At 41.6% G+C, this 12,400-nt stretch overlaps 1 protein-coding gene across 1 annotated transcript; it reads right to left on the bottom strand.

The window, feature by feature from the left end:
- Positions 1-2,613: 2,613 nt before the first annotated feature.
- Positions 2,614-4,256, bottom strand: LOC133796316 (zinc finger BED domain-containing protein RICESLEEPER 2-like). Its single transcript, XM_062233786.1, has 4 exons — positions 3,593-4,256; positions 3,122-3,475; positions 2,737-2,798; positions 2,614-2,643 (listed from the first exon to the last, which is right to left on the bottom strand). Exons 1-4 carry the CDS (start codon positions 4,254-4,256, stop codon positions 2,614-2,616), a joined length of 1,110 nt encoding a protein of 369 aa, XP_062089770.1.
- Between the last annotated feature and the right edge of the window lie 8,144 nt (positions 4,257-12,400).

Here is a 12,400-nt window from a genome sequence, read left to right as displayed (position 1 = left end):
GCCTTCAGGTCAAGGAATGCGCTTTCGCATTCTATAGTCCATTCAAACTTCTTGTTTCCGCGGAGCAGGTTGTAGAAGGGCAAACACTTATCGGTTGACTTGGAAATAAACCGGTTCAGTGCGGCCACTCTTCCTGTCAGGCCCTGGACATCTTTTCGCGACCTAGGCGAAGGAAGCTCGAGCAGTGACCTGATCTTGTCGGGGTTTGCTTCGATTCCTCGGGTATTAACTATGAACCCCAGGAATTTCCCAGATGCAACACCAAAAGTACATTTCTGGGGATTGAGCTTCATGCCATATTCTCGTAGTATTTTAAAACATTCTTCCAGGTCGGAAACATGGTTGTCGGCAGTATTTGACTTGACTAGCATGTCATCGACATACACTTCCATGTTTTTTCCGATCTGGTCCGCAAACATTTTGTTTACTAGCCTTTGGTAGGTAGCTCCGGCGTTCTTCAGACCGAACGGCATGACCTTGTAGCAATAGACATTAGTCGGGGTCATGAAGCTAGTGTGTTCTTGGTCCGCCAGATTCATCGCGATCTGATTGTACCCTGAGTACGCGTCCATAAAGGACATGAGCTCGTGTCCCGCCGTGGCATCCACCAGCTGATCGATCCTTGGTAGTGGAAAACAATCCTTGGGGCAGGCTTTATTCAGATCGGAGAAATCAATGCAGGTCCTCCATTTCCCGTTGGGCTTTGGATCTAGCACGGGATTGGCGACCCAAATTGGAAATTTGGCTTCACGGATAAAGCCACATTTTTTGAGTCGGGCCACTTCTTCTTCGAGGGCTTCAGCTCGGGTTGTTCCTAGATGTCTTTGCTTCTGAGACTTGGCAGGAACGCTTTTGTCCAGATGGAGCATGTGCATGATGACACTCGGGCTGATCCCTACCATGTCTTCGTGCGACCATGTGAATACATCTAAGTTAGCTCGGAGAAACGTGATCACCTCCGTCTTCCTCTTGCTACAGAGGTTTTTCTCGAGCTTGACCGTCCGTGATGGATTTTGTGGGTCAAGGTTCACCTCCTCGAGCTCCTCAATAGCCTGGAGCTCGGACCTGTCTTCGCCTATTCGGGGGTCAATGTCCTCACTAAGGGCGACACTTTCCCCTTTGGCGTTTTGAGGTTTTTCAATCTCAGGAGCCGCCAAGGGCTCCTGGGATTCCTCTTCACTCAGAATGGCCATAGCCAACTGCCCGGGTTTAGATTTTCCCTTCATGGAAATGCTGTAGCATTCCCTGGCAGCGAGCTGATCGCCCTTGATGGTGCAGATTCCGGTTGAAGTGGGGAATTTCATAGCGAGGTGTCGTATGGAAGTGATAGCCTCGAAAGCTATGAGCGTAGGTCGGCCCAAAATGGCGTTGTAGGCCGCGGAGCAGTCAATGACCACGAACTCAAGTAGTTTAGAGACTGTACGAGATTCTTCTCCTAGGGTGATCACCAGCTCAATCGTCCCTATCGCTGCCGATCCTTCTCCCGAAAAGCCATACAGCATCATGGAGGTTGCCTTTAGATCGGCGACAGTCAGACCCATCTTCTCTAAGGTGGATCGGAATAAAAGGTTCACCGAACTCCCGTTGTCTATCAGCACCCTTCTCACTTTCGGATTGGCGAGCTGGACTGTTACAACCAAGGGATCATTGTGAGGGAGCTGGACATGGCCTGCATCTTCCTCCATAAAAGTGATCGGTTGCTTCTCTAATCGTTGCTGCTTTGACTGACGCTGCTCCGGGACGAACTCCACTCCGTTGTGAGCTTTTAGTTCATTCACATATCTCTTCTGGGCGCCTCTGCTCGTGCCAGCCATATGCGGACCTCCAGAGATGGTGGATATCTCTCCTCCGATCACGGGAGGAGGGTCGTCCTGATCTATCCGAGTCCCGGGCTGACTGGCTGGGACGTCTGGAGCAGGCCGGCTCGCTGGGACCTTGTTCCGTGAGTATTGAGCCAAGGGGCCGGCTCGGATGAGAGTCTCTATCTCATCTTTGAGATGCCTGCAATCGTCGGTATTGTGGCTGACGTTGTTATGAAAACGGCAGAACTTGGAAGTGTCTCTCTTTCCCTTGTGGTGTTTCAATGGTTCCGGCCTCTTCCAGGGGACCCGAGTAGAGTTGGCCAGGAAGATACTTTCCCTGGACTAGGGATGCACATGGGGACGGGGTGGTGCGGGGAATGCATTCCCCGTCCCCGTCCCCAACCCCTATTATTTTCCCCCGTCCCCGCCCCGTCTCTGCACATTCCCCGGCGGGGAACGGGGCGGGGAATCCCTGTCGGTAATGAACACTATAACGGGGACCCGTTTATTAAAAAAAGTTGGATAACACAAATAATTTTTTATATTTTCAAAATTAAAAAAATATTTGTAAACACCAAATTAAAACAACATAAAACTAAATTTGTCATTCCATAATTGATAGTCATATAGATAAGTTCCAAAATTATAAACTTTGCAATGATAAACTTAAAATCAATAAACATAAACTTAAAGACCATAAACATAAACTTGAAGTCCAAACAAACACACAAACTTAATAAATTGTAATAACATCTTCATCTTCAACTTTGAAAACTAATAGTCATCACCACCATTCAAGAGCCTTCTTTCTTCAAGAATCAAAATCCACAAAACTTGGACCCTAAAAGAAAATTTTCAATTATAAGTAAAAATATATTTTAAAGAAAAAATAATAATAATATAAACAAAAAAAAATAATTAATGCTAAACTTACCGCTTCATCATCTTCAACATCATCAAAGAATGTACTATGTGAAATCTCATTTTGTGATGCATCTAAAAAATTCAACAAGAAATCTGATTATAGAAATCTGGATGATTCAAAAAGAATTATATATGTATATTACTAATACTATCCATGTTTCAAAGAGATTATCTCCAATATACAGCTTTCACCAATTTTGTTTTTCTTTTTTGACCAAAGTGGAATTTTACCACGTTTCAATAAAAGGAATGTACATATATATATTTATGGATAAAAAAATTGCATTACTGGTTGTTGTCATCAAAGAAAAAAAATAAAATATGTCATTTTATAAGCTCTTTGCTTTGGGTATAAAAGAAAAATAAATAATAAGAGTAATTTATAATAAACATACCTAGTTTCTCATCCCATAGCCAATCTTGAGTACATACTAATGCCTCCAACATACTCGGGTGAAGCCTATTACGACAAGGAGTCACATGTCTTCCACTAGTACTGAAAGCAGACTCAGAAACTACTGTAGACACTGGGATAGCCAAAACATCTCTAGCAACTTGTTGTAATGTTGGATACTTAAGACCATTTGTCTTCCACCAAGCTAAAATATCAAACTCTTCACTCCTAGGCAAAACTGCTTCCTCCAAGTAGAACTCTAACTCAGACTTGAAAGTATCCACCTTAGAAGTACTACTAACGAACAAGTCATAACCAGCTAAATGATCCACACATCCATCACTATCCCCTCCAACTCCAGAAGCATTGGATAAAGGATCAGGAAGATTTTATTTTCCATCATTTGGTTTGTATTCTTTCACCAAATCATAGCACAACATTCTAATTCGTTCAACTTCATTTTGATATTCACCAACATAAATTTTAGGAAAATAATACTCAATCAATTTCATCTTAAGCCTATCCATAACAGTTGCTATGGCTAATATGCCATGAATGGAAGTCCAATACTGCTCAAATTTTTCCATCATATTTGATGCCATTATCCTAATCTCATCGTATGAAGACTTAAGACACTCCTTAAGCAACAACCAAATATCACAAATCTTAGAGAAGAATAGATTAGTAGTAGGATATTTGGTCCCAGAAAACATCTCAGTGACATGGTAAAACAACTTCAGTTTCTCACACATAACTTTTGCCAAAAGCCAATCTCGCTCACTAGGTTCTTTTTTGTAATTTTTCTCAGTGTGTATTAAGCGACTGAACACATCTTTATAAACAATGGCACTAGTAAGCATCAAATAAGTAGAATTCCACCTAGTCTTACAATCAAGCACTAGCTTTTTATTGCTTGCACATGATAATCCTTTCTTAGCCTCTTCAAACTTTTCAACTCTTTTTGGAGTACCAGTCCAAAAAACTACACTCTCACGTATAGTTTCTATGGCACCTTGAATTGCTCCTAATCCTTGTTGGACAATCAAGTTCAAGATATGAGCAGAACATTTCATATGAACTAATTCACCTTTCATTAGTAAAGAAGCATTTCTCAATTTTTCTTTCATTTGATCCATCATGGCAATATTCACAGTACAGTTATCTAAAGTAAGAGTAGACAACTTACGTTCAAGAGACCATTCAACCAAACACTCCATCAACACTTTTGCTAATAACTTAGCAGTATGAGGGGCAGGCACATATATAAACCTGAATGCATATAATAAAAAGTAATTAATTAGCACACACTCATATTAAATATACACATAAAATAAAAAATATTATACAAATTATCTTATTACCTGATAATTCGATTGTGCAAATTCCATGAATCATCAATATAATGTGCAGTCACCACCATATACCCTCTCTTTTGATTATTTGATGTCCACATGTCAGTTGTGATTGCAACTCTACTACAATTGTCACTAATTGAGTTCTTTGTCTTGGTCTTCTCATTCTCATATATCTTCAATATATCCCTCCTAATAGTACTTCGAGATACATTCTTGAAAAATGGTTGAAGAGAGTTGAAAAAATCTCTAAATCCATGATGTTCAACCATATTGAGTGGATACTCATGCAAAACAATCATTTTAGCAAGTTTGTGTCTTGAACACTCTTGATCAAAGTTGTGAGCAGCTAGTGAAGTACTTCCATCCTTCTTCTTACTTGGATTTAAGATTGATTGTTTTATATCTCGATGCTTCCTAAGAGGACATATGTTAAAATGATCACGCAAATGTGTTGTTCCATTTTTGCTTGATCCTCCTAATATTTTTTGACAATAGTTGCAAACAGCTTTGTCAACTCCATTAATTTTTTGCTTCTTGAAATGATTCCAAACAAAGGAAGTCAGTTTTCTCTTTGTCTCAGTTTTCTCGCTATCAACATTTGATTGGGTTGCTGTCATTGATTCATCATTTTTTGGAGATGAAGGAATTGATGAATCAAGGTCAATAGGTCCTGTGGGTATTATTCCTTCATTTTGTCCATATGTTGATGGAGTGTCTTCTTTTGGACTTCCAATCTCAGTCATTTTTTCCTATAAAAATTCAAAGTATACACTTTTAAACATATAAAATTAATTACGAAAACTTAAAAAGATGTACATTTATATTCACATACACTATATTATTTGCATATACAGATAAACTAGAATACTCCAATAAAAAGTGTGTCAAGTGTGTCATATACGTCTATGTAATAATATATATTAGGTTTTGTATAAAAATATAATATACATATATATATATCAGGTTTTGCATATCAATTCATTATCTAGTTTATAATATATTTATTAAATAAATTATTTAATAACAATATGCAATTTTCTAGGCTCATATAGTCATATGACAATCTTTGTAGACTTACCCTCATCCACCAAAGTACAAAACCTATATGAGTATATATAAAAATTCATTCTTTTCGTTGATTATGTATAAAATTACGTGGTCAAAACTTCATGCACACATACATATAAGATGAATAGTAGTTACTTGCCAATAAATAAATAAATAAACAAATCCTTTTTCAAGTATATAATTTATCAATGTCTATATTGAGCATTGTATATTGACCGTAAAAGATAAAAAGCTTTGTTTTTATCATTAAATAATATACATAAACAGAGTACCTTATACAATAATAATACTAATAGTTTAATACTTACCATTCTAGTCAATGAATAATCTCCTTTGTCTACTCCTCCTTATTGATGCAGCCACGAGTTGTTAAGAAATATAGTGCTTCCTACTCTGTTTAAGACTCACGATCACGAGGACTCATAACTCACAAGTTATGAACAGGTTGTTGTTTTACAGAAAAAATATAATGTAGTTGGACTAAAGATTGGAGAGTGGACTAGATAGAAAGGCTAATATCAAATATATATGAAATAATTATTTATGGTTAGTCTCTGAAGTGCACTCTTCAAAAAGACTTTTCATATTCATATAAAACAGTTAGCAATAGCATAATCGGTGGAGTGGCTGGAGTCCATCCATATTCTATAACAACTAGAGTATTTAATATATATGAAATAGTGTAATTTGAATTAATGCATTAATTGTTATAAAACCAGAAATTTAATGCATTAAACGATATATCAAAGAGGAAATTAGCTTAATTATAATTAATATTATATATATAGAAATAGAGTTATACCGTTATACATACTACATATAATTCCTAATACTATATATATATACATAATCGGGGACGAAATGGGGCGGGGAGTACTATCCCCGACTCCGCCCCGTCCCCGAATCGGGTAAAGAATATTAGCCCCGTCCCCGCCCCGATCCCCGCCAAGCCGGGGAATCCCCGCCCCATTGGGGGCGGATCCCCGCCGGTCCCCGTCCCCGTGGAGCTTTTGTGCATCCCTACCCTGGACTGGGTGAGTTCGGTATATGTCGCGAACACGGGCTTAAACTTGTCTGCAGACTTATTCTTCTTTTGGCCGTGATGATTGTTTTCGCCATTTCCCTTTATTTTGCCTCCACCCGGCTGGTTGTTCTGTATGACGCCTGGGGTCGCCGCCACGACCTCCGTCCCTACTCCAGCAGGCTGCTTGGGAACCTGGCTGGTTCTTGCGGCTGAGGCTTCTGCTTCTTCCAAGTTTATCCATTCTTGGGCTCTGTTAAGGAATTCGTTAACCGAGCTGACTCCCTTCCTCTGTATATCCTTCCATAGGTCTCCTCCGACAAGGATTCTGGTTCTCATGGCCATGAGCTTGGAGCTATCATCCGCGTCCCTAGCTCGGGCAGTGAAGTTCGCGAATCTGCTCAGGTAGGCCTTCAGCGTCTCGCCGGGCTGCTGTCTCACATTGGCCAGGGAGTCAGCCTGAACACGGGCGGCCTGGGAGGCGCGGAATGTCCTTTTGAAGTCAGCTGAGAAGGTCTTCCAGGAGCTGATTGACTGTCTTTTACTTTGCTTGAACCACTGTCTGGCAGGTCCGGTCAGTGTGGAAGGGAAGATCAAGCATCTCAGCTCCAGGCCAATGTTATGGGCCATCATTAGGGTGTTGAACATCCCTAAATGGTCCAACGGATCTCCGTCCCCGTTGAACTTTGATAAGTGAGGCATACGAAAACCAGACGGGTATGCCGTCGCTGCTATATTGGGGGCGAAGAGTTCCATCTCGTCTCCCGAATCATATTCGTCTTTTTCCTTTTCTGACAGGAGCTTCCTCATCAGTTCCTCCATCTGAGTGAGGCGCTCGAGGGTTTGATCCTGAGATCCTTGGTTATTCCGGGGCTGTTCAACAGCTCCGGATCCATTGTACATATTAGGTGGGTCATTGCCCCTCCTATCTTGAGATAGGTTATTTGGGACATTCCCTCCGTTACGTACTTCGGATCGGGCTCCCCTCGAGCGAGCCTGACCACCATCTCTAGCCCGATCCTCTCTGTGAGAGTTGAGGTGATCCCGAAGGTCGCCTCCCTGGGTGGTCTGGTGGCTTTGTGCCGAACTTAGTCGCTGACGTAGGTCTCCTCCAGAGAGATCACTCCGGCGACCACCGATCCAATGACTCCTGCTGGATAGACTTGGAGTCCGTCTTTGGTGGTGAGGACCTAGGCTTTCTTCTGGCGCCCTGCTACGCCGGGAAGGTCCCGCTGATGGTGGGTTTCTCCTACTACCGTAAGCTGGGATGTCTCGGAAGGGCCGAGGAGGAGACAGATATCTGATCGGAGATGGAGGATGCCTGACTGGAGAAGCGATCCTGGTTCTGGCTGGACGGATCAAATTTGGTGGGGACCTTTTGGCCCTGCCAACTTGCTGGTCCCGCACCGGGCGATCTGGACGAGGCGCAGGACGGTCTTCGGGGACGGGCTGACGTCTTGGGCCCTCCTTGGATCTCCTCCGGGAATTTCCTCAAGCTCTTCTGGGCGTCCTCGTGGATGGTTGAGAGCTAGGAGTCGACGTCCTAACCGAACGACTGTATTGCTGCTGTCTGGTCCCAGGCATTTCCCCGAAGTTTGCGTCTCGATAGTGCGATGAAGGGGTGGAGTTGGCTGCTGGAAGTCTATCCGAACGGCTATGCCTGGACCGACTACCCCGGCGAGACTTAGGAGCCTCACCTTGCCTCTCTCCAACGTTAACGTTGGTTGTGAGAGGGGGTAATCGGGCCAGGATATCCTAGATTTGCCAACTAGCAGTTGCTAACTGGCCCCTCAGCTGAGCGTTCTCCATCTCCACCGCAGTATAATAACACGGGTTCGGATTAGGTGGCCGGGGCGCCGAACTACCAATATCGTCTTGGCCCGCCGGCTGCTTTCTTGGCCACTGCTGGACTTCAGGAATTTGTTCATCAGGGATGGCGGTATGATGAGCCTCCTGCCCATCATGCTGTTCTGTCTCGTTGCCATGCCTGGATCGAGTAGTCACCATAGTTGGATGTTTGTAGCAGCACTAATCGAACTCGCTCTCAATGAAAGCACCAAACTGTTGACGCGGTTCTTCGCCAACAGGTAATTAAGAGAAGGAGAGAAGGGGATTAGTGCTGAATGTAGAACCGTAACAGATATAAGATCTTAGAGGATGAAATAGGTGACTCAAGGCACGTTTTTTAGTGGTTCAAAGGTTAAAATCCTTCTACTCCACTAGTCAATATTATTGATATATTCTGGGTATTCGGTTACAAAGTATCTCTCTCTAGAGACTATTGTTTTCCCAACCCTTACCAACTCCCAGGGTCTCCATATTTATAGGAGAAGGCACCTGGAAGTTGGTGAGGAGGTCATCCCGTGACCTTCTTATTTGTCATATCAACTCTGTGACATTCATGATTAATTCCTAAACCTGACACGTAAATATGGTCAAATCGATAGGTAAGGAGATAATGGGCCTCACGGCCCAACCTAGCCGTGGGTGTCTGAATGCGCACGTTCCTGCAGCGTGTCCGAGAAGTCAGGGAAATATCGGACACGTGATGTCAGATATATGCACGTTTATCTTGCGTGTGTTGACTTTACAAGGGGCCGTAGCCTCCATATCTAGCTCGTACCACTAGCTGTGCATCTGACCCGACCTTCGGCCTTCCGATTCCTTGCTCAAGTCTTGGGAGTCTTGGCGAATCCTTGAGGATTACTCGAGCTAATGGGGGGCGACCTCAAGACAGGACCTCCGACCTGGGGGATGCTTATGGACTAAGGATGATTAGTTCGAAGCTCGGCCTGCTAATCAGCCCGCGGAAAATCAGGGCGTACACACACGTATTTGATAGGGGTTTTCATCAAGCTTATGATAAGTGGATTTTTCATGGTGAGGTGGAAGAAATTGTTGCTGATGAGGTGATTGATGAGAATGAAGACGATGAGATGATTCACATTGTGGAAGACTTCCTTTTACCGACAACTGAGGAAGTAGAAAGGGATCCCGGTGGGAGTCAGTATTATGACGAGTTATTTGAGGAGATTGAAGCGGAATTGTATCCTGGCTGTGATTGGATTTCATCCCTGAACTTTTTAGCAAAGTTATTGCATCTAAAAGTTAGAGGGAAGATGCCTAACAACATATTTGATGAATTGCTGAAGTTGTTAAAGCTTGCATTTCCTAAGGAAAACAAAATCCCCAGATCGTACTACGAGGCGAAAAAGAGATTGAAAAAATTAGGGTTGGGATACGAGTCCATTCATGTGTGTCAGCATGATTGCTGCTTATTTTACAATGAGCATGCATCTAAAGAGACATGTCCAGTATGCGGAAGTAGTAGATGGATTACTTCAAAAATGACGAAAGGAAAAAAAGTGCCACAGAAGGTGATGCGTTACTTTTCGTTGACCCCTCGGTTGAAAAGATTATACAGTTCAAGGATTACAGCAAAACACATGATATGACATCACGCCGGGAAATCAAAAGATGAAGGGGTGTAACAAAACTATATATTTAAATATAATGAAGTGTTTTTTTGTAATTATAATATAAGATATTTGAGCTTTGTGAAGATGAAAATGTATCTCCGATTACTGATGGAAATGATAGTGATTACTCTGTTTAGTTTTTTTCTATTTGTGTAATAGAACTATGTATTTAAATATAATGAAGTATTTTTTTGTAATTATAATATAAGATATTTGAGCTTTGTGAAGATGAAAATGTATCTCCAATTACTGATGGAAATGATAGTGATTAGTCTGTTTAGTTTTTTCTATTTGTGTAACAGAACTATATATTTAAATATAATGAAGTTTTTTTTTGTAATTATTATTATTATGAATTCAATGTGATATACTTCTATTTAATGCTAATTACTAACTAATAAATTTTAAACTGAAGTATAATGTCAGCTGATATAGCTACTTATCATGGCGGAGATGATAGGGGTCAAGACCCGCCAGATCCTTCTAGGGTACCAACATCTTGCGAGTCAGGTTAAATATTGCATATCAAAATTATTTTTAGAAATTATATTGTTAGATAAATATAACATCAATACTAATACCGATTATTGTTAATAAATTTTAAAGCCCCGCCGACGAGAAGAAAAGGTCGTGGCCCTGCTAGTAATAATGTTCTTGAAGAACGAAGGAAAAAGCTGGGAAACCATTGGATCTAGAGCTTGATCATGTGACCAACAAAGTGGTTGGGCAGGAGGATCAAGCTTTTATTCGCATGTTGGGAACTCTAGTTTCCATTTTGTGTCTGGGGCATTATTTGGATTTTGCTGATGTACCTCAACAGTTTAAGGATCAAGTGCTTGATCGTATGAGGGTAAAAAAATTACAAATCTTGTACTTTTCATTATTTAATTCCATTATTTACAAGTTATCTAATTTTTTTTTTCTTAATGCAATATTACTATAATATAGACGGTCATCCACAACGTGAGTCAGTTCTGGCAACTCTCAACAAGGAGATGGGGGAAAGATATCGCGAGATAAAGAACTATAGACATAGACACTTCAAAAATCATTATGCTGGACCAGAAGATTTGGAGAATGTCCTCTCTAAGCCACCTAACCATTGCACTAAGGAGGCTTGGCAGCTTATTTGTGAAATGTTTTTGAGCGAAAGATTTTTGGCTCGTTCCGCTAAAAATCAAGCAAACAGAAGACAAATGAAGTATGTAACAACACAAGGCACAAAGTCGTTGGCAGCTAAGCGTCACCAATATGTAAGTGAAGATGTTAATTTAATTTTATAAAATAACACATTCTGAAACATTTTGTTTACATTTGTATAGGAGAAACCGGATGCGCATGTTGTTGATACTTGGAGGGATGGTCATATGAGAAAATCGACAAAATCTTTTGTCAATGAGGCAGCTCAACAAGATTATGTAAGTGAATAGTATTGTTTTCTTGTTTCTAATGTTTATAATGTTTCTAATTTTTGTTTATAATGTTATCTTTATACAGGAAAAAATGGCGGCTGAGGTTGAGAGGTCACAGAATGAGAGGCAAAGTCAACAGCAGAGTGAGGCATCTCTAAATGTATCTGGTGTTGATTCGTCCCTGGTCGATCAATACGAGATACTAAGTAAAGTACTCGGGGAGAGATCTGACTACCAAAGAGGAGTGGGTTATAGGGCGAAAGGGAAGGCAAAAAAGACATCCTCTAGCTCTACAGATCAAAGTCAGTCCCAAGCAAATACTGCTGCTTCGCCTAATGAAGATATGAGAGTTATGGCTTTGCTAATGAAGGCAATTCGTGAGACGTTTGAGACTTCGACAATTGTGCATCCCAATAAACTGTATAACCCAATGTTTGACAGTTTTCTGCAGAGGCATTTGCCACCACAATCCGAAGGTGGTTCGTCTTCTCAGTCTCCTTCACAGCAGTATCAGCCTCCTTCACAGCAGTATCAGCCTCCTTCACATCAGCAGTATCAGCCTCCTTCACAGCAGCAGTTCCAGCCTCCTTCACAGTATCCGCCGCAGCAGCTGTACCAGCCTCACCCAATGTATCTGCCACATATGTCATCGCAACAACCTCCTCAGTATCAAAACAATACATTTTTGGACCCCCTTCCCAGTCTCCTCCACAATATTTTAGTTTTACTGATTTTCCAGGAGGATCGATGCAGCCTCCGCCACAGCCACAGCCTCGAGATCTGTTTGGGGACCTCAAGCTCGGACGATCATCACAACCACCTTATATTCCTTCACCGCCACCGCCGCCACAGCCACCGCCACTGTCACAGCCGTCGTCCTCAAAGCCAGACCAAAATGTTGAAGATGAGGACAATTTCAATATTAATCTTAATGACTTTCTTTAG

This window comes from Humulus lupulus, chromosome 8 (genome assembly GCF_963169125.1).
Source record: "Humulus lupulus chromosome 8, drHumLupu1.1, whole genome shotgun sequence".
NCBI classification, from domain to species: Eukaryota; Viridiplantae; Streptophyta; class Magnoliopsida; order Rosales; family Cannabaceae; genus Humulus; species Humulus lupulus.
This window is presented reverse-complemented; position numbering and strand designations above follow the sequence as displayed.

Coding starts and splice junctions, on each gene's coding strand:
- LOC133796316 (XM_062233786.1), bottom strand. CDS start 4,256: ATGGATCAAATGAAAGAAAAATTGAGAAATGCTTCTTTACTAATGAAA. Junction 2,799..3,121: donor GCTATGGGATGAGAAACTAG/GTATGTTTATTA, acceptor TGAATTTTTTAG/ATGCATCACAAAATGAGATT. Junction 2,644..2,736: donor ATGTTGAAGATGATGAAGCG/GTAAGTTTAGCA, acceptor ATTTTCTTTTAG/GGTCCAAGTTTTGTGGATTT.